Source organism: Xenopus laevis, chromosome 6S (genome assembly GCF_017654675.1).
Source record: "Xenopus laevis strain J_2021 chromosome 6S, Xenopus_laevis_v10.1, whole genome shotgun sequence".
NCBI lineage: Eukaryota > Metazoa > Chordata > Amphibia > Anura > Pipidae > Xenopus > Xenopus laevis.
In genome coordinates, this window is record NC_054382.1 from 106814792 (window position 1) to 106841222 (window position 26431).

A 26431-nucleotide genomic window follows, 5' to 3' on the forward strand; every position below is an offset into this window, starting at 1 on the left:
AGGACACAGGTCTTAATTCTAAAAGGGAACTTTAAAACTGAACAGGATTTATGAATTCAAATGTATGGAGTTATTTAACACATTAAGACAGGGCCTTAATTTAGAGTCAGGTTTCATGTCATGCTAAGTGACCTGACTGAATCCAGACTCCTGGACTATTCACAACCCACCCAAATTCATTGTATTATCTCTACAATTGATCTCTATCTATCTGTAATTTCCTAATTTATTGCCCATGAATACCTTTCCCTAATCTAACAGAATATATGCTGTGCCTTTCCAGCTTTCATTTGTATTTAGCTTGACGAAGGGGCCTTGGTGCTCCAAAAACTTGCAATGCATTTTTATTGTAAGCCAATATAGGTATCAGTTCTACAATAATTTTTGTATTTGTTTGTTTTTTTGTTTGTTATTTTTATAGTGTAAGTATTTATCGTGCTTTGCTTTAGGAAGCACATACAGGTATTTTGGGAACTTTGGCCACACTTTAGAGCAGTGATCCCCAACATGTTGCTCCCCAACCCCTTGGAAGTTGCTCCCAATGTCCTTTAAAGCAGGTGTTTATTTTTTAATTCCTGGCTTGGAGGCAAGTTTTGGTTGTATAGAAACCAGTTGTATTGGCAAACAGAGCCTCCTGTAGGCTGCCAGTCCAGATTGGGGCTACCAAATAGCCAATTACAGAACTTATTTGGCACCCAAGGACTTTTTCATGCTTGTGTTGCTCCCCAACTCTTTTTACATTTGAATGTGGCTCATGGGTTAAAAGGTTGGGGACGCCTGCTCCCACCAATTCAGTGGTGAAAACAGGTGATGTAACGATGGTAGAGGAAACCCCACAACTGTGACAGGGGCTGACAGGGTCGGACTGGGGGGCCTGGGGCCCACTGGGGCTGCTGTCCCAAGGCCCCCCCCCCCACCTTGCCCGTGCGTGTGCCCACTTTCCAGAGTCGCTAACTTACTTCGGCCTGCACATGCGCACTAACTTCTCTTGGGCAGTCTGGGAGGACATCGCGTCACGCCAGGACCAGGAGGTTACAGCAGACGCAGAACATGCTGGATGGCACCGCACACATATCCAGCCAGGTGACCTGTGTGAGTGAAGAGGGAGAGTGGATGGGCAGGCTGGCAACCGGGCGGGTGGGCCCAGAGGCAATGGGCCTGCTGGTACTCATGGACCGACTGTCTCTGCCACAGCATGCGCACTGTACCACCAGTGTAATTAGAGGACCTTGGGCTCACCAATGCTGGGGCCCACTGGGGTTTTACACGGTGCCCGGCAGTCCGACCCTGGGGGGAACCCAGTAAGGATCCATGTTCCAGTGGCACAACTTCCACGGGCACAGGGGGTAGGACTGCACCCAGGTCTATGTGTATATAGTTCAGACATTGCCACATCCATCCCCATACCTTCTGGAAACAGAGGGATCACAGGTTTTACATATGAGAGGGGCTTGGGTGTTTCCTTACACCTGTAACTAAGGCCTTGATCTTTTGGGGTCTGGAAAGGCGGCTGTGTGGCCTGGCCAAAGCCGAGTTAGGGTGACTGACAGCTGGAAGCTGACATGGGACAGGATAGGGGAGGTGATGATCACTGGCACGTTTCTTTGCTATCTGTATGAATGGCTACTGTAGTCTTATCCTATATCTGTAGCCTTATCCTATATCTGTAGCCTTAGTATTAGACTGGAGGCGGGGAGCAAATATGACATTTAACGCGTGGCTTGGGCTAGTTCCCAGGCTGCTACAATCAGGGCCGCCATCAGGGGGGGACAGGGGGGACAAGCGTACCGGGCCCGGGCATGAAGGGGGGCCCGGCAGCGCTGCATTTTTTTGAAGATCCGGGCCCCCCTTACGAGCGCCCGAGCCGTACGTCTTGCCTCTTCAGTGCCGAATGCGGAAGTGCCGAAAAGCCGAAGCCGATGCGAAGAAAAGACCCGAAGTCACGGAAAAAGCCGAAGTCACGAAGCGCCGAAAAGACCCGAAGTCACGAAAACAGCCGAAGCCGAAGTCCTGAAGCAGCGCAAAGACCCGAAGTCACGAAAACAGCCGAAGCCGAAGTCCTGAAGCGGTGAAAAGACCCGAAGTCACGAAAGGAGGCGAAGTTGAAGTACTGAAGCCATGAGTTCAATTCTACTGAACACCAGTTTGTGTTTTTTTTTTTTTTAATCCCCTGGCCACCAATGTATTATTTTAATATTCTATAGGCCCCTGCCACCAATCTTTTTTTTAAAACTTTTGTTTTTGGGGCCCCAATTTTTTTTTAACTCGTAAGGGGCCCCTTGCCACCATTGTTTTTTTTTTGGGTTTTTTTTTAAAAAAAAAATTAATTTTCTTTTTGGTGGCCCCAAATTTTTTTAAACTTGTAAGGGGGCCCCTGCCACCAGTTTTTTTTTTTTTTCAAAAAAAAATTATTTTTTTTTTTTAAATTTTTTTTGGGGCCCCAATTTGTTTTTAACTTGTAAGGGGGCCCCTGCCACCATTTTTTTTTTTTTCTCCAAATTTTTTTTTCTCCAAATTTTTTTTTTGGGGCCCCAATTTGTTTTTAACTTATAAGGGGGCCCCTGCCGCCAATGTTTTTTTTTTTTTTTTCAAAAAAAAATTAATTTTTTTTCAAATTTTTTTTTGGGGCCCCAATTTGTTTTTAACTTATAAGGGGCCCCTGCCGCCAATGTTTTTTTTTTTTTTCAAAAAAAAATTGATTTTTTTTCAAATTTTTTTTTGGGGCCCCAATTTGTTTTTAACTTAGAAGGGGGCCCCTGCCACCAATTTTTTGTTTATTTTTTAGTTTTTTTACATTTTTTTTTGTTGGGGCCCCAAGTTTTTTTTAACAGGGGGCCCCTGCCACCAATGTTTTTAAAAAAAAAAAAAATTTAATTTTTTTTTTTTTTGGGGCCCAATTTTTTTTATAAGGGGCCCTGACCATCAATAGCTTTTTACAACTTGTGTGGGGGGGGTTACTTTTTTAGCGCTGATGTCTGTGTGGTCTTTTAACTGCGATGTGTGGGCGGGATATGGGGCGGAGCTTGGTCGTCAGTGTGGGCGGGGCCCAGGGGGCCCCAAAAATTTTGTTGTACGGGGCCCCGTGATTTCTAATGGCGGCCCTGGCTACAATACTCTCCTGTCCTGTGCCTGAGAGTCACCGGCAGTGATACTGCGTAATAAGCAGCGCAAGGGTTAAATGCCCGGCCCCTTTCCACGTGCCTCGCGCTGTATGCCCCGCCCATCCGTCCCGTTTGCAGGGGGCGGGGCGTACTGTACCTCCAGGCTGGTCTCGGGTATATAGAGCGGTGCCGGGGCACAACATGCACTATTTGGGCCCCACGTTTCTAAGGTTAAGGCGGCAGAGGTTTGGGGGAAGGTACGGGAGGAGCAGTTCTTTCGCCGCACGGAACTTGCTGTCCATCCTCTTTCTGAGTCGCCCAAGCGGGACATGCGGGAGAGAGTCGGGGCGAACAACCTGAGCCACTAACAACGTCTGTGTCCGACCCCCGCTGTGTGGAACCCGAGGAAGGAGTCGCGAGTTCCAGAGCGAAAATCTGACGAGTTCCAGAGCGCAAACTCCGTGGAGTCCGAGTGCAGGATGCACATAGTGCTCGAGTTCTTCCTGGTCACTTTCAGGGTCCTGTGGGCCTTCGTATTGGCCGCGGCCAAGTGGTTCGTGCGCCCAAAGGACAAGAATGTAGCCGGACAGGTGTGTCTGATCACAGGGGCTGGCAGCGGCCTGGGCCGCCTCTTCGCGCTGGAGTTTGCCCGGCGTCGTGCCCAGCTGGTCCTGTGGGACATCAACCCCCAGAGTAACGAGGAGACGGCCGACATGGTGCGGGACATTTACCGGCAACTGCAGGCGGAGGACTCTGCGCGGAGGGGTAAGGCACAAGGGCGGAGGGATATGACCGGGAAACAGCCATCAGGACAGTGTGGGCGCCTCCAATTAGAAGTGGGGTCCAAAGAGCATTGCGGCTGTTGTAGCTGCAGATCCGGCCGAACTGCCCCTCTCCCCATATTTGTACTGCTGGATTCTGAAACTTGTGAATAAAAGAGGGTCTCCTCTAGTCTGACTTCACTCTACTGCCACTCTGAGAAAAAAAAATATATATATATTATATAATTTTTTTTTTTTTTTTGAATAAAGTACCCCCTATTGTAAAATATAAGGATATTATAAGTCACTGAGGAGTTTCATGACCATGGGAATCCTCAATGACTTAATGTACAGGTCATGGAACCCCCAGGTTACTTCTTATATCCTCCTTTTTTCCAACAAGGGGAACTTTATTTATTGTGATACACCAGTTTTAGTGAGTCATGTGACAAATGACATCACTACTCACTGTTTATAACTGATGACATCACTAGTTAGTGTTTATATAGTGAAGGCCGAGTGTTTTTATACAGGTCATGGAACTCCGAGGTAACTTCTAATATCCTCATATTTTACAACTGGGGGTACTTTATTTATTATAATACACAAATTTTAGTGAGTCATGTGACAGAAATGACATCACTACTCACCGTTTATAACTGATGACATCACTACTCACCGTTTATAAGGATATAATTTACAGGATATTCATGGCTTTTGTGTATTATAAGGATATAATACACAAAAGCCATGAATATCTTGTAAATTATATCCTTATAAAAGGTGAGTTCTGATGTCATCAGTTATAAACGGTGAGTTCTGATGTCATTTCTGTCACATGACTCACTGAAACTTGTATATTATAATAAATAAAGTACCCCCAGTTGCAAAATATGAGGATATTACAAGCTCCCTCGGAGTTCCATGACCTGTATAAAAACACTCGGCCTTCGGCCTCGTGTTTTTATATGGTCATGAAACTCCTCTGTAACTTATATTTTACAAGAGGGGGTACTTTATTCACTATATAAGACTGGACCCCTTTCCCTAAACTCCTTATTCATCCCCTCCTATTTTCAGGTGGCAGATGTTAAGACTGTAAAGCATGACTTGAGGTATCTAGGATTTTTTGGCAGGTCAGAAGGGGTTGAAAAATGTGAAGACTGTGCTTGCTGCTTCTTTACAGAACAGTATCCAATGCAAATAGGGTATGTTAAAGGGGGTGGTTCACCTCTAAAGGTCCCCATAGGCACAAAGATTTTTCTTTGGTGAACGACCGATTTTTAGAGAAATCCGACCAATCCGTCAAATTATCGTGAGGTTAGTGGGAATCAATCGATCGCGTGCCTTAAGATTTTTCGTCCATCTGTCAGAAAATTGGATCGGCCACGGTAAAAAATAAATCGGTCCCGGTGCAATCTATCTATGTTTGCAGGGCCAAGCAGGCATCTACCCTTAGTTTTCCTGGCAATATCGCCGGAAATGGTCTTTTTAGTTGATGGACAAATCGTACATTTAAACAATCTGTTCAAGATAATTGTTGTCTTGCGATATCGAAAAGATCTTTTAAAGATCTTTACATCTATGGCTAGCTTTAGGTAACTTTTACTATGCTATAGAATAGACCACTCTAAACAACTTTTCAATTGGTTTTCATTATTTATAGTTTTATAATTATTTGCCTTTTTCTTCTGACTCTTTGCAACTTTCAAATGGCCGTTCCTGACCCCATCTAAAAAAACAAATACTCTCTAAGGCTCCAAATGTATCATTATTGCTAATTTTTAATACTCCTCTCTCTATTTCATGTTAATATTCCAGTTTCTTATTCGCATCAGTGCATGGTTGCTAGGGTAATTTGAACCCTAGCGGCCAGATTGCTTAAAATGCAAATTGATGAGCTGCTGAATAAAAGCTAAATAACTCCAAATCCTTAAATAATAAAAAAATATAACCCAATTGCAAATTGTCTCAGAATATCACTCTCTATCATACTAAACTGTATCTCAAAGGTGAACACCCCAAAGTTATTTTACTTTTTGGATGTGCTGCTCATTGGTACCCTATACAGTGTGTGTAATATACTGTATAAAATCTTATGTGTACATACTGGGTCCAAAAATAATAAAAATATATATATATATATATATATATATATATATATATATATATATATATAATCTACCGTATATATAATTTGCCTTGTATTTTAATAACTGTATTCTTAGTAGCAGCTTTTGTCCCTAATGAACAAAGTACAGCGATTGTTTGTATTCGATCTTGTTCTGTAAAGAAACCAGTCTTCACATTTGTTAACCCCTTTTCGTTTGCTAAAAAAAAAGATGTGAAATTTTGTCAAGTGATGGCCATACCTTCCATATAGCTCATTACAGTATATCCTCTTTACCTGTAAAGGAACAGTAACTACAAAAAAAGTGTTTTCAAGTAATGCAGTATTGCGCTGAACTGGTAAAACTGTGTGTTTTGCTTTAGAAAGACTACTATATTGTATATAAACAAGCTGCTGCGTAGCCATGGGGCCATTCAAAAAAAGACACAGGATACTCGGCAGATAAACTCTGTAGGATACAATGGGATTCTACAGTACTTGCTATTATCTACTGTGTATCCTGTGCGTGAATGGCTGCCCCCATGGCTTCACAGCAGTTTTTTATAAACTATAGTTGTGTTACTAAAGTAAACACACCGGTTTTATCAGTGTGGGGAAGCAGTATGTTCTCTTGTTACTGTTCCTTTAATTCATGCTTTATGTACAGTACTACATATACATACAAAACTGATCAGGCTGTGTAAGTTTGTTTCATGTTTGGAGGTGGTCACGCTTGCTCGTAATTTATCTGCCAATTTTTAATAGAGCTTTCCCTTATCCCTCTTTCCTGTTTGTCTTTAGCCAACAGTTCTGCAGATGAAGAAGTTCTGCCGTGCTGCAATCTTCAAGTCTATACCTACACATGTGATGTAGGCAAGCGGGAGAGTGTTTATTCAACTGCCGAGCGAGTCCACAGGGAAGTTGGAGATGTATATCTGCTGCTCAATAATGCCGGGGTGGTCTCAGGGCACCACCTCCTTGAGTGTCCAGATGAGCTTATTGAGAGGACTATGATGGTGAACTGCCACGCACACTTCTGGGTAAGAACATTTTGCTGCATTTTTGAATCTCTGTACTTTATACCTTGCATAGTCCATTACGTATAAACGTTTCATGCCAATACAAATAAACTTTTTGTGCCAGCCACAGGAGAGTGTTGATGCAGATTTACTAATCCCAATCATTTTACATCCTACAGTTCACCTCTGTATATAGCCCTTAAGTGCCTTTGTAAAATAGAGAAGTTGGACCATTTATACTGGTTTATTTTGCAAAAGTTTGAATGAATTTTGCTTTTATAAGGACTAAGTTTTAGGGATCTTTTAACCCATTTTGTATCATAGTTTTAATTGAACATTTTAGTAGACAAATAATAAAAGAGCAGGGCGCAGAAGGAAAAACGGGAGGGGGAAGAAAATGCACATCATCTTCACACTTGATGATATCAACTTCGAGCCTCAATACCCCCATGATGTAACTTGGAGGCAACTTTACACTTTTTCCCGTATTTGGCTAAGACAACTGTGTTTACACACATCTTATTGTGATCCAGGGAACCCATAGAAGCCATGCTGAGGGTATCCTGCCTGGCTCGGTTATTAAGCTGGTGTTTTAAAGACCAAGTGTCGATTTCTATTCCTCTGATTCTTTAATAAGGAACCATTTAAGCCAAGTGTCCCTGAAATGTTTTCTTTGCCTGGTTGTGTATGCGGAAAGCTCCTCAAACCTCGCTATTTCAGCTACCTTTAGCAGCCATTCTTTCGGCGAGGGGGGATTAGTGTTTTTCCATCTGAAGGGGATGTGAAGTTTGTCTGCATTTAGTAAATGCCTTTCTAGAGCCCAATTTGGGGCATTATCCATGTCCCCTACATCCCAGAAAAGTAAGGTCTGAGCTAGGCAGTCTGGTAATTTGTGACCCAAGACTGATTTGCACATTAGGAGGACTGTTGTCCAATATGGTCTTATCTTTCTGGGTACAGTCCCAGAAAATATAAGGCAATGTCCCTACATCTAGCTGGCATCTCCAACAAATATTACTTGCTTGTGGGAAAATTTCCTTTAATTTATTGGGTGTGTGGTACCATCTAGTAAGAATCTTGAATTTTGCAACACCGTGAACTAAAGATCCGGTTACTGAGGCCTCTTCTAAGCGTCTCATCAGATAAATCTATCCCAAGGTCTCTTTCCCAGGACCTAATAAAAAGCAATTGCTTGCTGTCACCTCCAAGACTTAAAAGCGTATATAGTGCTGAGATCGTGTGGCTCTGTTGACTAGTGGAGGCACATAGGGGTTCAAAGTGAGTAAGGTCCACGCAAAGTCGATTTCTGCCCCCTAAGTGCATATAATAATGCCTGATCTGGAAGTATTGGAATTCGTGAAGTAAGTTATTTTGCTTAGCTGCTTTTAACCCATTTTGCGCATTTAGTTAATGCACATTTGTGGGTAGAGCCAGAATATCTGCATGTTGGTAGCATGTTGCCATTTTGATGCTGGTCATAAGACAAGTTCGCTCTTATTAGCAGCGCTGACATAACCGTTCAAAATCTTGTAGAGCAACATTGAATCTGAAGCCATTTCTTGCTGGCAGGGTTTAGACTTGCACAAATAATCCTTCAACCATCAACTTGTGCTGAGGGCCAATGTACCTGTTTAGCATGTCAGGCTTCCATGGCCTCTAATGGTAGTTGTCCTCGAAATTGAGAGTCTTTGATCCAGCATGCATATTCATTTAAATTTTTTGTGTTCTAAAGAATCATTGTCTTCATGACCCAAGTGATCACTAAGTCTGAGCCAAATGTATTCATTGGTTAAAAACTGTTCAGCTACTGATAATTCCAGTTTTAGAATGGAGACCCTATTGAGGAATTATTTTCAGTCCCTGCCTATATCTGTCTCCTATCCTATATTAAAGGATAAAGGCTGCTTGTGGTGGTAGCAAAGAGCACGTGAGGAGGCTTTTTCTTGGAACATGGCGGAGTTTATTGTTGGCTGAATTCATGTGAGCAAAGACTGGAGCACTAGAGATCTAGCTAGTGTGTGTTAGGGCTTTGTGTCAGGTTGTAATTCACATCACAGTGTTAGGCTTTATCATAGCCTGCTAGCCTTCTGCCAACAAACCCAACGCCTCACTAGAACAATAATTAAATAACAGTAACCGTACGGGATGCAAGCTGCCAGTGTGATATTAATACTGCATTTCACTTTTATATTGTATCTTAGGGAGGATGGGTGGGTGCAATATTGCCACTCCCAGGCATTCCCTCCTGGGGTTCCTGCTTACACGCAGAATAACTTTTTATTTTAAATGCTTTATTTTCATTACCGTATACACACTGGTGCACTGGCTCCACCTAGTGGGATTTTTGATGCACAAAGAAGCAGGCCCACTAGGCGATAATCCTAAATGCTATGGGTTTAATTATATCTAGATATTTTGTAGCAGTACAGCCAAAATAGTCCCCTCCAAGCCTCAGTAGTTGAGGCATACGAATCTTGGCATAGTTGTGTATGCAACAAAATTGTGAAGTGGAAAAGGGGTTTTTATTCAGCAGGCTAAATAAAACCCATTTTACACCATGCATGGAATTGGTGTGCTACTGGATTTTCTCTACTGATGTTATTGGCCACTCTGCATTAGTGTTTGTGTTCTGGATAAGCACCCAAGACTTCTAAAAGTTTATGCTATTTAGTAGGTTGATCTCCTTCATCGTGCAGCTGATCTGGTTGAGGCCACTGACACAATTCATACTTTGGTAGAAATGTCCGTATCCATATGGCAGAATCTTAAATATTGCATCAGGTTTATTGAGGAATAGTCTGTGAAAGGAATTTTGAAAATGCAGAGGGAATATTTTGTTGGTGTGCAGTACTCCTACAATGAAGATGCACATTACGGACCCATTTATCCAGAAAACTCCAGGTTCCAAGCTTTCTGGATTACCAGTCCCATGCCTATAATTTATCCTTTTTATAGTGGCACAACACTTAGAGGGGCTAAATATCCAGCTATTGTGATTTCAAAAGCACTAGTGCGGCCGTTGCTATACAGTTCCAGTTGGGAATACTGTAATTGGACTATATTTGGGGTGTTTGCTGCTGCATTTTAAGCACAGCAAGTGCCCGAAAGTCATCCTGTCTGCCATAGGCCTTACAGATACAGGATTAATTAGGAGGATATTTAACGGTGACTAACAAACACGCTTCACTTCTTTCTAAGCTTCCTCCAATGTACCACAGAGGTGGGATCAAGGTTTATCCTGCAAATACTGTTTAAACTTTTAAGAACTTATATTGTGTGGTTGAAAGTTATAAAGCACTGAATGGGATCCTTTAGTACTTAAGAATGGTTCATGTTCCCCTTAAAGGAACAGTAAAACCGAAAAAGGAAAATGTTTTAAAGGAAAGACTATCTATCTAGCTTCTATATATAAACTATAGTTGTGTTTCTGAAGCAAATACACAAGTTTTTACTAGTGCAGCACAACGGTACATTATATTGTCAGAACACTTTCATTTGTTTTGTTACTGGTCCTTTAACATCCCCATTGCACCACTCATCCCCCCCCCCCCAAAAAAAAAGAAGCAAAGTCTTCGTCTTGATTTTTTTTTTTTTTTTTTTTTTTCACAAGTGTCCGTGAAACTTCTGCTGCTGGGGTCCAATGACTGCAAACCATATGTCACTTTAGCACTGGTCTTTAAGGATTTTATTCTCCCAAATGAGAGGAAACTGATGTACTTTTGAGAAATATAATGAGTTTACTCCACTGGGCAGGACACAGATGTCTACAAGCATCTCCCAATGTCATGTAGCACCTCCTGTGACGAAAGCCATCTGCAGGCTGCATGCGGCCAATTCCACGGTAACTAGCTCATTTAATATAGCCACGTTTTCTCCCAGCAGCTGCACACCATGCTGTAATGACTTCATATCGACTCCAGACTGACAGCTGTAATAAATGTGCATTCTCTCACTTGTTCTTTATCGACATGACCCTGCCTCCCCTCTATGCTATCCTACAAGCAGTATGCTCTAGTTAGAATATCCACTGCTTAAATTGTTACCAAACAATGGAATTTAAACTATAGGAGTGCTAATCTGCAATCAAACTAAGTGACAACATTGACTATAATCTCTAGCCATACCTAGACAATGCCATAAAGCAAAATTTTTTTTTTGTGTGAAACATGACCCTCGTTTTGGTGTTAATGGGCAAAAAGTTGCACATTGCCCATGGATGCCATAGCACTTTTATGCCAGACACAAAAGGACCACATTCCCAGATATCCCATGGAATAGTCCTGCAGATGAGTTGATTGTTGACTTGGCATTTAGACACTGGTAAGAGGTCCGCTTTCTTGATCGTTTCAGAAGTGTGGCCTCAACCACTAAGGAGGAATGTATGAAAGATCTTGTACTCAAACCCCCCCCCCCAAAAAAAAGTTTTATTTGGCAAACTGCTTTTTATTGTAAGTTTTTGTCAAATGATTAATTAGCTCATGGCTGGCAGAGTAATGCCATGGACATACTTTGGCATGTTCACCATGCACACTTTGTGGCTGTAAATCATTTTCGGTCTTTCGTCCCAAAAGAATGCGGTTTTGTTGACGTTTGGGCCATGACAGCTTGTTACATGACTCATGCCTTGCCAATGGCCCACCACTTGTAGATTAGGCCTGTTTAATATCACACAAGATCATTCAGGTGGTTCCAGATGCACCCAGAGTTGGTTAAAATTCCATAGTATTTATTCTTCTCCCAAACAAGGCTGGGTCAAATGAGTTGATTGCTCTGGCACTGGCTGTCTTTTTCTGATCCCCAGACCGATCCATAGTAGGGGAATTGTAATAACAAATCTCTAAATTAAGACCATAACATACCTTGAACCTTTTTGATTACAGGTGATTAGGAAGTACATACAAACAATGGGAGGGTTCATCGTCCAATATATTGGCTATCATGGTCAGAAGGACTTTAACATAATAAATATCTGAATTAAAGGCATGAAATAGGAGGGTGATTTAGACCAGCTGTTTGTTGACAGTGTCTTGAGATCTAGTGCTCACCAGCTAAAGGGCTACTTGTAGATCCTGATCTACCTTTTGGACACCCCTGGTGTAACTATTGACTTAACTCAAAGTTGCAGGTTTCTGTTGCACCATAGCACTAGAGACTCCCACATTTTTAGGCGCTGTTCCGGAAATCCATTAGAGGACACAGACTGTATCTTTGAAAATCGGCTTTAATCATGCACACGCAGTGGTATAAACAAAGTGCGGTGGGTGTACCGGACTTGCGCGTTTCTTGCCGCAATGCTCGGCACTTCCTCAGTCATTGCAGCAAACGCGTAATCCCAGCACACCCACCGCACTTTGTTTATACCACTGTGTGTGCATGATTAAAGCCAATTTTTAAAGCGAACAGTCTGCGTCCTATAATGGATTTCCGGAATAGTGCCTAACGATGCGGGAGTCTCTCTCTCTGCTAAAGAGTTATACTGGCGTGGAGTGGCCGGAGTCTCTCGATAGCGCGTCTGGAAGGACGCAGCAACTGGGTGAGCTCTGATGCGGTCCGCATCACATTTACTTGCTCTTTCTGTTGCACCATGCCTGACCCCACATGTCCTTGCAGCATACACATATTTTTGTTCTGTTCATGATCAGACCTACATGGATATTGCTCCGCTGTGAGCAAGCCGATTAAATACTGGCGTTTCCTTTTACTTTTCCCTAGCTGCTGTTACCCGCAATAGGAGACCTGTGAAGCGCATGTGGCTTATTAATAGCAGTTTGCATTCGGTGTCTGGTACATGTCAGCTCAACACTAATGAGCCATTAACACTGTACTCCTGGCTATTATTTTTTTGAAAAATCTTATGTCGTCATAAAGGGAATTTTTAAATTGGAGGGTGTGCAGGATATCTTAGCTGGCAGGGTATTATTCTAATATTATGGAAAAGATCTTCAGTCCACCAGAAGGAGTAGAGACCTACCCTACCAAAGGTTAGGACATTTTGGCCATCCAACATATGGAAGGGAGACCTGCATGTGACCAGCGTAAGCGGACATTCAGGAAAACCAGTTTTTATCTGTGCCTTTACTGAAACAGTAATTGTGTGATAGTTGCTTTAATTGTGGGAATGAATTCCCCCTTAGGCCAGTTTTGCATAGTCCGCAGTAAAGCATAAATAAATGGTGTGGGGGTATGGCTTTACTTTCTCTAACTTTCTAACCCTGGTTGTAAAGTATCTGTGAGGCTTGTTCTATATAGAGGTAAATTTGTTGCACACATTCTCTTGTTATAGGGACTTATATGTTGCTTGGCCTTTGCCACACTAAGGGTCGAAGTGAAAATTCAAATTTGTCAAAACTCTCAAATTCGAGTTGTGAATTATCCAAACTCGATTCAAGTTTTAATTTGAATTTGAGATTTCATACTCTGGCACTTTAAGAACTCTAATTCAACTTTTCGCCACCTTAAATTGCTGTATAATTCTTATATAATATAATTTTTTTTTTTTTTTGTTTTTTAAATTGATTTTGGGTCAATTTAAATTCATCAGAGTTTAAAAAAATATTTGGAAATTAATATATATTTCAATTGGTCGAATTTAGAATCTATGGGGAGTTTATGGGCATTTTAAAAACAAAAAAACTCCTAAATTAGACCCTTGATAAATGTGACCCCCGTCATGTGTTATGTCAGCGCCAAAAATAATTGCAGAGAAATGTTAATTAATGTAAGTTATTCTTGTTTACTGACCCTGTATGTGTGATGGGCAGCATTGAAGATATCCAGATCCTCACTTGTGGCCCCTGATTATTCACATTCTATTTTGCATGGTGATCAGGAAAAGCAATATATTTTTCAACTGAAAAAAAAAAAAAAAGTTCCTTCTAATGTATGTCTTAAAGGGATACTGTCATGGGGAAATTTTTTTTTTTTTTCTTCAAAACGCATCGGTTAATAGTGCTGCTCCAACTGAATTCTGCACTGTAATACTTTTCTCAAAAGAGCAAACAGACTAATTGCCTCTTCTTTGTGGGCGACTAATCTCCCCGAACTGCTTCCCCGTGTCTTCCGTCTGCTTCAATGGGAAAAATAGCCTGCGCCAATGCACTCGCGTCGCTTTGATTTCCGAAGTCGCCCCGTGAGGAAACGCAAGTTGCAGTGATATCCCCCCCCCCCCCAGCAGCCTTACAACAGAAAAATGGGAAGGTAACGAGATAGCGGCTCCCTAACACAAGATCGCTGCCTGGTAGATAGAAGAACAGCACTCCATTGTAAAATCCAGGTCCCGCTTTGTCACACTCGGTTACATTGCATAGTAGAAACAGCCTGCCAGAAAGCCGTTCTTTCCTAAAGTGCTGGCTCTTTCTGAAAGCCCATGACCAGGCAAAATGACCTGAGATGGCGCCTACACACCAATATTACAACTAAAAAAAATACACTTGCTGGTTCAGGAATGACATTTTATATTGTAGAGTGAATTATTTGCAGTGTAAACAGTGTCATTTAGAAATAAAAACTACATCATAAAAATCATGACAGGATCCCTTTAAATTTGAAAAGGCAGTAACACAGTCCACAAAACCTCTGATTCATAATGTTCTGTATCTTTATCTGATGCATAGCTAGTCTCCCCTGTTTTGGTGTAAATGAATGGTACGTGTACATTTCTTCCGAGTTCCTCCCCAACAAAGTGCATTTTATGTAAGTTATGCTTAGAAATGATTGGTTGACCTGCTTTATCTTTTAATAGCTGAAATATATTTTGCTTATGTTGCTGATTTTCCAGATCACCTCTAGAAAGGGAGTTGTATCATTCGGAGCAGTTGAAATAACCAGGTGGGGGTAAAGTTTAAAAAAAGCAAAGGTTAATCTAGCTTTCAAATTCATTATCCTAAAAAAAAATAATCATGAAAGTGCCTATTGTACACAATACCTTATTTCCTTATCTTGGCGTTTGCTTTTCTTTCGCCTAATTTATTTTGACACCACAGCTGTGGCAGGCCTTTGTGTGGCCAAACCTCTCTTTTCAATGAGGGCATCCAGAGGAAAGAGCTAAAGAATTTAGCAACCGGCTTGGAACAAGTGCTAGACTGTTGAAAGTTAATTTGCCATAAACGAGAAACGTTGAGAACCTATTAACAAAAGCTATGAAGTGACATGTAAATGCTTGTTTGGTTTCACACGTTTGCTTCTAATAATAAGTGTGTATGTGTTTGTACACTTAATTGAATAAGTAATCTGAATGTCAAAGCAGGATGGGATTGAGCAGTGGGACTGGTTCTTTTGGGCACATGTTGTGTTATTGTTTTGCCACTTATAAATTGCCTTGCTTTTATCCTTATGTGCCCATGTGCTGATCTTCCAGCTGACTTAGGTCTGTTATTCATCAGAAATGCTTTAGGAAAAACATTACATTTCAGATTCATTTTTATAGCTTGCATTAAAAAAAAATTGTGTGTGTACACAACATTCTGTGGTCATTTTCACTGGTTGATCATAGATGAATTCCCCCGCTAACAGGGTAATACAGCCACTTCATGAGATGCAACTTTAAGCATTCAAGGTCCTGAAATTTTATATATAGGTCCACTGCCAAAGTCATTTAATGGTTCCATCAAACCATTACCGTTTTGGCAGCAATGCCCTTGCATAGGTGGAACATGTTCCAGATAATACATCCATGCACACATTCGCTCATCAATCTTTAGAGTTGGCTGCTGTACAGTAAAACGTTCCATATAATGGGGAAGGGGTGTCCTTTGCTTAAAGGTATTTGGTCATGAATTTTATGGTTTAGTTTTTATCCTTAAATTACACTGCAAATTATACCATGTAAAAAAAAATGTTTTTACTTGTAATATTGGTGTGTAGGCGCCATCTCGGGTCATTTTGCCTGGTCATGTGCTTTCAGAAAGAGCCAGCACTTTAGGAAAGAACAGATTTCTGGCAGGATGTTTTTTCTCCTACTCAATGTAACTGAATGTGTCACAGTGGGACCTGGATTTTACTATTGAGTGCTGTTCTTAGATCTACCAGTCGGCTGTTATCTGCTTACCTTCCCATTGTTCTGCTGATGGGCTGCTGGGGGTTGGAAAATGGAGGGGTAATATCACTCCAACTTGAAGTAAAGCGGTAAAGAGTGACTGAAGTTTCAGAGCACAAGTCACAAAGCTGAGGGCAGCTGGGAAACTGACAATATGTTTAGCCCCATGTTAAATTTCAAAATAAATATAAAAAAAAATGTTTGCTCTTTTTAAAAACGGATTTCAGTGCAGAAGTCTGCTGGAGCAGCACTATTAACTGATGTGTTTTGAAAAAAACATGTTTTCCTATGACAATATCCTGTTGTGCACAAATATCTACATAATTGCCAGGTGAGTTTGCGGTATTATACCATGCATCAAACCAGGTGTGGCACTAGAATGGAATTTTAAACAGACGTCTTACGATGTCCGCACAAGGAAATTTAAATACATGTCATGGAACTTGCCTCTGTGCTCCCTTCGTGGAAATCATAATATAATGAGGTTCATTGTGTGCATAAAATATGGAATTTTGAACACAAATTGTCACAGTTCTCAAAAGGGTAGTTTCAGAGATCTGAGCTAATTCAGTGTTTGCCAGCTGTCTGTCTAAACCTCTTTCTGTTCCAGTATAATGTTAGGCACCCAGCAATAGTTGCTCAGCACCTGCTCTGTGGAAATGTATATAAACTACATCTACATGGGTGTCCTCTTCCAACCCACCCGCAAATCAGGTGAAGAGAATCGGAGTCCTGCTTCCCCTCCACATAGTTAGAGGCCTATATATCAAAGTCCATACATTCTGAAAACAACTCGGACTAAGTCCGCACGGGTTTTTTCTACTTATTTATTTGCCAGAAAACCGTAATCTTAGGATTATTGCGAGTAACCCAGCGCAGATCAAAATATCTTATATGCAACCTCGGTCTGAGATGCCGGATTTTCGGAATTGGACTTTTTCCATCTTTGGGGTGTAATAAATCCCGAATTTTTTTTTTTTTTTTTTCCCCTTCTTTGTTCCGGAGGAGTTGGCCAGCGTCACGACCGAAGCTGCACTGGAAGTAAGAACAAAAAGCGATTACAGAACTTTGTTTGGGCTTAAGCAAACACAAGACGTTCTCCGCAGTCTGTTGATTAAATTACAATGATTACTCTGTGCTCAGCAGTTGGCACCCATAGGGTCAGAAATTACAGTGGATTCGATTTCAGGGGACACGGTGATAATCTTTTTAGCCAAAAATTAAGTATGCATCAAAGAATTTTTTTTTTTTTTTTAAGTGCAAGGAGATCTCTTAAACAGCCCAAGAAAAACAGGTTGTTTTCAGAACACCACATTTCCATGTAACTGTCTAGGCCAACTCTTGGCTGCTGTCATTTGTATTATCTCTTGTCTTCCTTTAAACTTCTAAAGAGAGCAGGGCTTCCACCTTAGCATAATCTGCCCTGCGTGGGTCTTTTTTGGAAATGGCACACAAATCTATCCTATATAGAGCGTTTACAGCGTTGCCATTTCTTGCGGCATACACATTTACACTTGGTTATAACTCTACAGAGGACTTGAGATAAGTAAGACTTTCATTCCTAGTTGAATCCTCTGCACTAGTGATGAGCAAAATTTTTAGCCATATTTTGCTGTGAAAGTCATCCGTAGACCATGGGTGGGGGAAATAATTTGCCCCTACCTGATGGATATAGGTATGGTCTGTCTCTGCAGAATAAGGTTAGTAAGCAGTGGTGCCAGCATTCTTTTAATGAAAACTATGCCCCCCCAAACAATTATCTATAAATAGATATTGCATAAAACTGATCAACCGCTCATATGCTTTGTTTAAATAAATACAATTTCATAATTTACTTTTTTAGTAGTATGTGCCATTGGGTAATCGTAAATAGAAGCGGCCATTCTAAAAAATAAGGTCCGCCCCTTGGGATTGTAGGATTCACGATGCACACAAACAAGCCATACATGTTAGGTCACATCAGCCAATTAAAAGACAGAGTTCTGTCTTTTGCTTCTACACTACTTCCTGTTCCAGTTAAGAGTTGCAGTATTTCTGGTCAGGTGATCTCTGGCAGCACATCACGATATGGTGATTCAAGGCAAGAGATTTAAAAAGGCAATAATTACTTGCATATATATTCCAGTTTGGTAAGACTTAATATGTCCCTTAATTTGATATAAACTATCTGTTGCTTAAATATTTATTTTGGGAATATAGTTTTTTCTTTTAAGATCTCTCTTCTTCGCTCCACCTTCCAAAATTTGTCGCCCATAGACTTCAATGCATTTGGTGAATTTTCCTCCATTTCTCAAATAGTTGGTGATTCTCTCATCATTAATCTGCACTATTTCTTTACATGTTTCAGGAAAATACGGAGCAAAATAAAGCACTAAAGTTCAGTTCACACACTGAATATCATTAGAGAACCTGCACAAGTTTCCAGCCACTGTGCCTACAATATCATGTTGATAAATTGCATCTTCCACCTTCTTAAAGTCCTTTTAACACTGTAATATTTTCTTTGTAGTTTTTCTAACCAATCAGAACCTCTGAATTGTTTGTGTCTAGTGCAGACTAGAAATTAAATACTGTTGCAGGATAATGTTGGCTACAGAAAAGCATTTTCTTAAAAGCAAAGGCACATTTTCATACGAGCTGGTTGATGCATACATGTAATGGAAATTTTGTGCACCAAATAGTGATATGACAAGACTTTCATGAGCGGTTATTATATTTATGAAGCTGTGTAATAAATCTGTATAAGCCCAAGTTTGCCTGCTTCTGTCTTTATACAATGATGGGTTTGTTTGTTTATTTGATTTTTAAAAAGCCATCTTGAAATAACCATTTGCCAGAAATGGCTTTAAAGGAGAAGGAAAGTGTTCTTGCACTTGGGGGTGCCAAATGTTAGGCACCCCCAAGTGACTATATTGACACCCAGGACCTGGGGTTATTCCAGTAAGCACCACGGAGCAATCCTCTTCCGGCTTCTTCTTTCTTCAAATATCCCGGGGCATGCGCAGTATAACGAAATAACCAACTTTTTAGTTAAAGTTCAGCTTTTCGCTCTACTGTACATGCATAGCTGCATGAAGAAAGAGTAGGACGGAAGAGGATTGCTCCGTAGTGCTTGCTGGAAGAACACCAGGCCAGTGCAGTTTTCTGCTGATGGGAGCACCGGCCCGGGGTTTCAGGTAAGTCAATTCAATCACTTGGGGGTCCCTAACATTTTGCACCCCCCCCCAAGTGCAAGAACACATTCCTTCTCCGTTAAATGTAAGTGTGAGTGGATCTTGGCATGTTGCTTATACAAGCTTGGCAGTTGTAATTTGTTATCCAGACTAATCTCTTGTGTTGCCTTCTGCAGAATCACTGATAACGGCACACGAGCAATCCTCTTATCCTCTGTTCTTCTTTATTCTTGTAGACCACAAAGGCGTTCCTTCCCAAAATGATGGAGATGAATCATGGACATATTGTGTCTGTTGCCAGTTCATTGGGTCTATTCAGTACGGCAGGAGTCGAGGTTTGTAACGCTTGTATCCATGCATGTCTTGTTGCACGCTTAATGCCTACTCACATAAGTAAGATGATAGACCTTTGTTTCTCTGCTTTTAACCTTTGAGAATTATATCCAGTGATTGTCCGCCTTCTATAACCTGCAGTGTATCATGATTATTGATTAGAAATCTTACAGCTGTTGTGTCATACAGTGCGTTGTCTTGTTTCCTACAGGATTACTGCGCAAGCAAGTTTGGTGTCGTCGGTTTTCACGAGTCTCTTAGCCACGAGCTAAAAGCTGCAGATAAAGACGGCATAAAAACAACATTGGTTTGCCCCTACCTTGTGGATACTGGCATGTTCCGTGGGTGCAGAATAAGGTTAGTAACCTGTACTGGCGTTCTTTTAACCAATCTTTCTCTGCTTCACTCCTACCTTCCAAAATTCTTTGCTCTATGGATTAATTGGCAGCTTTTCCCAATACATAGTAAATTGACTTTCTAACTAGATGGATACGTTGAATCCCACATAATTATGGGAATCCAGATTTACACCAATATATTTAAAAGTATACTGTCATGGGGGAAAAGGTATGTTTCTCCCCCCCCCCCCCCCCAAATTAATCAGTTAATAGAACAGTAGACTTCTGCACTGAAATCCATTTCTGAAAAGAGCTGATTTTTTTTTAATTTTAAAATATTACACAGGGCTAGACATATTGTCTGTTTCCCAGGGGCCCCCGGTCACCCAGTCATATGACTTGTGCACTGATAAAATTCAGTTACTTTTTACTGCTGCTGTGCAAGTTGGAATATCGCTCCCCCAGCAGAACAATGGGAAGGTAACCAGATAACAGCTTCCTGGTAGGTATAAGAAGAGCACTCAATAGTAAAAATCCATGTCCCACGGAGACACCTTCAGTTACATTGAGTAGGTGAAATTATGGCTTTCTGAAAGCACATGCATAGGCAAAATGACCGGAGATGTCTGCCTACACACCAATATTATAACTAAATGGTTGTATGGAATGAAATTTTACATGGTAGAGTGAATTATTTGCAGTGTAAACCATGTAATTTTTAGAAATAAAAACTTCACCTTAAATCTTGACAGAATCCCATTAATGATAATGCATGTGTGGTGATTGACGAATAGCAATTGGAGGAATCCATTAATAACTCATGCAATTTCATATTAAATGGATGTATTCAGATATCTGGAACTGTTCGGATATTTAAAGGATATAGTCTGACCAAAATTCTAGCTTTTCTTAAAAAGATTTCTCATTCCCCAAACCTCAGTTCTGTGTGTAGGGATCTTGCGTTAAGGCTATTTTTTTTTTATGCAGAAATCTGGCATATGTTCACAGTGACGGGTAGTTCTCGGATCAGACATTCCTCCATAATAACTTGGATAAAACGAATGGGAATCCCTCTGTAATGGCCAGCTGGAATTTTAAGAGATGTACCCCTTGAGGGTGAAGACACATGGAGCTACTAGTGGCAGTTTCTTGTTGTGGCTACAAAATACCCTGCCTTAGACAATAATGATAAAATGCCTTAGCTAAAACATAGTGTCTTGGCAAAGCCAACTCTCTCTATTGTCTGTTTGGTAGCTGCTGCTAGCAGCTCCATGTGTCTTCACTATTAGACGGGTCTTTGCATGTTCTTATCTATGCAAAAAAAATATACAGACAATGGTCCACTGCATTGGCAGCTTAAAGGACCAGTAACATCAAAATTATTTTTTAAAAATTCGTTGGTATACATCGAAAAATAAACACCAACACACATTAAACTTTTAAATTGCAAAGCCTTTATTAAAAAATAACTTACTGAAACTCCACTTCCGCTCCTCTTGAGAAAAGACGAAAGGGTGACCATCCATCCTGCAGCAGTTGATTTCTTCTCCCTGGCTATCTCTCCTGGCCGCCCTATGTCTGGCGCGCTCTGCTGGCAAGATTGACAGCCAGCTTCTTCTTCTTCTCCTCCAGGCACTTCTTGATGCAGCAGTACTGGTACTTGTTGTGGTGATGATCGATTGGGCGGTTGGCAAGAAACCCGCTGGTCTTGTCCCTGCACACTGTGTGCTGCTGCTGCCTCTGAGCCTTGCTGCCCCTTGTCTCCGCCGCACCCAGTGTGATGGAGGTCCTGGCTGACTGCGGGTCTGCTGAGAGTGCTTGTTGTTGCTCCCACTGCCCGGCCTGTCACTCCTGATCGCTGCTCCCATTGATCCCATTAATAGTAGCGCCATGGAACTGATGGATCCGAGTTGCCCATAAGGAGAGCCTGAACTGAAGCGAACTCCACAAGAGTGCATTTGTGTACGGAAACTCTGACAAGAACTTGGTCTCGGCTTTTCCTTGTACTGTACAGGCATTATAAAATCTTATTGGTGGAGACGCACACAGTACAAGGAAAGCTTAGACCCACTTCTTGTCTGAGTTTCCGTACACAAATGCACTCTTGTGGACTTCGCTTCAGTTCAGGTGGCAGCGCCTGGGACAGCAACCAACAGCAGCAGTGCTGCGGGGCAGGCTCTCCTTATGGGCAGCTCGGATCCTATCAGTTCCATGGCGCTACTATCAATGGGAGCAGTGATCAGGAGTGACAGGCTGGGCGGTGGGAGCAACAACAAGCACTCTCCGCAGACCCCCAGTCAGCCGGGACCTCCATCACACAGGGTGCGGCGGAGACAAGGGGCAGCGTGGCTCAGAGTCCGCAGCAGCACACAGTGTGCAGGGACAAGACCAGTGCACGCTGGTTTCGTGCCAACAGCAGCTGCTCCATCAATTATCACCACCACAACTAGTACCAGTACTGCTGCATCAAGAATTGCCCGGAGAAGAAGCTGGCTGTCAATCTTGCCGGCAGAGCACGCCAGACATAGGGCGGCCAGGAGAGATAGCTGCAGGATGGATGGTCGCCCTGTTGCCTTTTCTCAAGAGGAGCGGAAGTGGATTTTCAGTAAGTTATTTTTTAATAAAGGCTTTGCAGTTTAATGTGTGTTGGTGTTTATTTTTCGATGTATACTAACAAATTTTTTTTTAAAAAAATAATTTTTGATGTTACTGGTCCTTTTAAGGCCCCCATACACGGGCCGATAAAGCTGCAGGCAGACCGAGTCGGCAGCTTATTGGCCCGTATGTGGGGCCATCCGACAGGCTTCCTTGATCAATATCTGGCCAAAAGTCAGCCAGATGGCGATTGGGAAGGGTAAAAATCCCATTGGATGGTAGTCGCATCTGTTCGTTGATGCGGTCCCGCAAACCGTCCGCTCGTATCGCCTCCGTTGTGATCCGATTGTTGGGCCCGTGATTGGATCAGCCCAATATCGCCCACCTCAATTTGGGCATATCTGGGAGAGATCCTCTTTTGGCAACATTGCCAAACGAGGGGATCTTCCTGTGTATGGCCACCTTTACAGAGTATTCTATATAACAACTTTTTTCATAGTCTGCATTGGCTGGGTAATGACCTTGATGAGCAGAGGGAAGGCACCAAAACAAATTTGATAAAAACAAATTTAATTCACATACCAGACCTTAAAGATCTCAAAACTAAAAGTAATGATATGTGGTTCATTTCATATTTCTGAATGTGTCTTCACTAAGCTATTCCAATCCTGTCCCAGGTGCACCTTATTTTATTCCTGTTATGAAGTCTAAAGACAGAGACCAGGCAGGAATGTGTAAATACAACTAAATGTAACATTCTTCTTTCAGGAAAGAAATTGAGCCATTTCTACCACCCCTGAAACCAGATTACTGTGTGAAGCAGGCCATGAGAGCGATCCTTACAGACCAGCCTATGATCTGTACACCCAGACTCATGTACATAGTTTTGTGTATGAAAAGGTAACTGGTTTTTTTTTTGTTTTTTTTGTTTTTTTTTAAGTTCAAATGTTTTGCCGCTCACTCTGGGCAGGTGGCATAATCCTGAGCCCTGCTGATGTATTTGCAGGTGATGTGATTAATGCTAGGAAATGCTCAGTACATGCACTTATAGGAGAACGAAAGACAATTTACATTGGGGGTGCCAAAAGTTAGGCACCGCCTAAGTGCTTATATTTACTTACCTGACACCCCAGGTCAGTGCTCCTATCAGAAACTGCACCTGTTTGGGGTTCTTCCATGGAGCAATCCTCTTCCTGCTTCCTTGGTCTTCTTGCGGCTGCCCCTGCACAGTAGACGCATGTGTCTGCCCCGGAAAAATTGAATACCAAGGAAGATGGAAAAGTATCGCTCTATGGTGGAGCTGGAAGGACCTTGGCCGTTGCAGATTTCTGCTGATAGGAGCACTGACCCGGGGTGTCGTGCAAGTAAATATAATTAATTGAGGGTGCCTTTTGGCCCGTGAGTGTCTCCCATTGTTCGTCTTTTCTCTAAAACAAACGTCATGCTTGTGCTAAGAAAACGCCAACCGGCTGCCATTCTCCCTATGTTCAAGCAGTACTGACTGGCACAGCATCTGGGTGGATTTCATGCCAGAAATGCAGTGCTTCTTGTTTTTCAAGCATAAATCCTTCCTGTTTGTTCACTGCCAGGTGAATGGTGTTCCTGTCGGTGCTGCTGGAATACGGGGTGGATGGCAGTGAATTGGCAACTTATTGTAGAAGTGGCACTCAGCAGTTAAGCTAATGCCACTTCAGAAATAATAGAAGTCATTGCAGCTATACAGCGGACTGCATAGCACTTTGTTGGTAATTGCACCCCATTATTGCTACAGCTGACTGGTGATGAGAAAACTGTAAATAAGCTGCAGTGCCCTGCTTGGTGCAAATGACTTTGCCTACCAAATTAAATGACCCTTTATGTCTTTTAATATTAAATATATCTGCACCATTCTGATTTTGATTTTTGATTTTTTTTCTCTAGCATCCTGCCATTTGAAGCTGTGGTCTGCATGTACCGGTTCCTGGGAGCAGACAAGTGCATGTACCCTTTTATTGCTCAAAGGAAACAGGCCACAAACAACAATGAAACAAAAAATGGAATTTAACGTTCTATTAGTATTAATTTCCTCCCCATATTATTTTTTTTTTTGTTTAATTGGTTGACAGGTGAACTTTATCATTGTCAGTCCGACTGTATTGGGAGAGGCACTTGTACATGAGCACCATTCCACTTTCTACATTGTGAGGACTGAGCGTAATGCACATGTGTTTATTCTCCCCTCAACTCTTTTATACACTGACTAGTACTTGTAAAAAAAAAAAATGTGACCAGTAAATATATAGACGCTTAAATGTAGCAATAAATTGTCTGTAGCACTAATATACAGGCAGTAAACACTTCAAAAGTTTTTTTTTTTTTTCCAATGCACTGTTACACTAATGTATTTTTAAATAAAAATAAAAATTAGAAGCAACACTATAGTCCCACCTTGAATGAAAATCTGCATTTTCAAGGAAGAAAAACTAACTCTGGTTCTTGCTTGGCCTGTAGAAGAGATTCCGTGTTAACACCTCTCTTGAAATTGGAAGGGGTGTAATCTATTCCTTATTGGCACCCCTACTCCTATTTCGCCATGCACAGTGTTTCATGGCTCGTCAGCCTTCAGAGCAATAGAAAGAGGTCACGGCTGCTCTGTTAGTGGACTCTGGGGATATGAAATGCAAAAAAGGAATCTGGTATCTCCTCTGTGATCTGATTTAAACGGATGCTCTTGAGGCGGGAAATCGTTCTATTTGTACATGTGACAAGTTGTAAAGATGATTTTTGTGTATTGTAAAATAACTTCATTTTTTTTTTTTTTTGTACAAATTATATTTTAGTTGTGCCTTGAATTTAGCGACTCTAGTTAGAAACCATTGTAAACTGAATTTCTACCTCTGTATCTAAATGTATACCATTCCTTTGTAAATTACTATAAAGCCTTTTGTGATTATATATATATATATATTTTTTTTTTCTGACCACCTTTCTAGAGTTCTCATGTGTTAAATACTGTGTGTTTTTAAAGCGGAGGTCCTAATAATACCCCGCTGTGCAGGATCGCTGCTGGAATAAGGGTTAGAGGTAGCTACAAGCAAATGCAACACGTTCTTTCTAAAGAACAATTTTACCAAATGACGGTATAGAAGGTATTTGTGGACTTGGCATAGTAGAAGAAGATTTGTCTTTAGTAACGATATATGTGAGGAGGAGGGGCACAGTTCATGCTTTACCAGATCTGCACACAAACCTCATGACATATTTTATCCAAGAGTGATAATAGTTCTCCACCATTTCCAAAGGAATGTTGGCAGATTTCTATTTAGTTGTACTAGATTTTAGCAGCATGTTTATTAAAGCATAGAAATAGAGATTGCTCACCCAAATTTAACATGCGTCTGTCTGCACACATGGGAGCAATAAGGTATGCGCTCCTAGACTAAATACATTTTTAAGAAGGAAAGGGATGGATAATAGACGATACTGTATGTTCCATTGTATGTACATCCAGGCCATTTTGAACCACTGTATGATTACAGGGAGGTTTTTATACTTGTCAGCTAGTGCATACGTTTGCAATTACATGTATTCAGGTAAAGATGATATTATAAAGAGTTCCTTTAAAAATACATCTGCAAGTGTGACTATTCTACAATGGCTCCAAAGGAGAGTGCATATAAACACTACGTATTTAGTTATTTTCTACTGCGCCTCCATTGGGTTGCCAGTTCATCTGTTCTGCCTCTTCGCAGAAATGGTGCACATTTGTGCACTTCTGATGCTTGGGAACCATGAAGCCACCACAACCCTCGGTATTTCCAGGGTTCCAACAACCAGTTGCTGCCTTCCTTAGATAAGGGCCGTAATTTACACTCGTTTTTCATAGAATGAATGAGCTCACTAATTGAACTCCACACTGCTATTGTATGGAACAAGCTATTATTAATTTGAACACGCTTATTATTTGGAACAAGCCTCATTTAATGAT

The 26431-nt window shown here is 41.4% G+C and overlaps 1 protein-coding gene across 2 annotated transcripts; it reads left to right on the forward strand.

Moving 5' to 3' along the window:
• The first annotated feature begins 3222 nt into the window (after positions 1 to 3222).
• On the forward strand, positions 3223 to 25398 carry rdh10.S (retinol dehydrogenase 10 S homeolog). 2 transcript variants are annotated; one of them, XM_018268686.2, is made up of 7 exons: positions 3223 to 3866; positions 6774 to 7012; positions 17031 to 17066; positions 19435 to 19533; positions 19743 to 19888; positions 23233 to 23364; positions 24385 to 25398. In XM_018268686.2, exons 1-7 carry the CDS (start codon positions 3581 to 3583, stop codon positions 24506 to 24508), a joined length of 1062 nt encoding a protein of 353 aa, XP_018124175.1. In that variant the 5' UTR covers positions 3223 to 3580; the 3' UTR covers positions 24509 to 25398.
• The last annotated feature ends 1033 nt before the right edge of the window (positions 25399 to 26431 follow it).

Coding starts and splice junctions, on each gene's coding strand:
- rdh10.S (XM_018268686.2), top strand. CDS start 3,581: ATGCACATAGTGCTCGAGTTCTTCCTGGTCACTTTCAGGGTCCTGTGG. Junction 19,534..19,742: donor TCAGTACGGCAGGAGTCGAG/GTTTGTAACGCT, acceptor TGTTTCCTACAG/GATTACTGCGCAAGCAAGTT. Junction 19,889..23,232: donor TTCCGTGGGTGCAGAATAAG/GTTAGTAACCTG, acceptor TTCTTCTTTCAG/GAAAGAAATTGAGCCATTTC.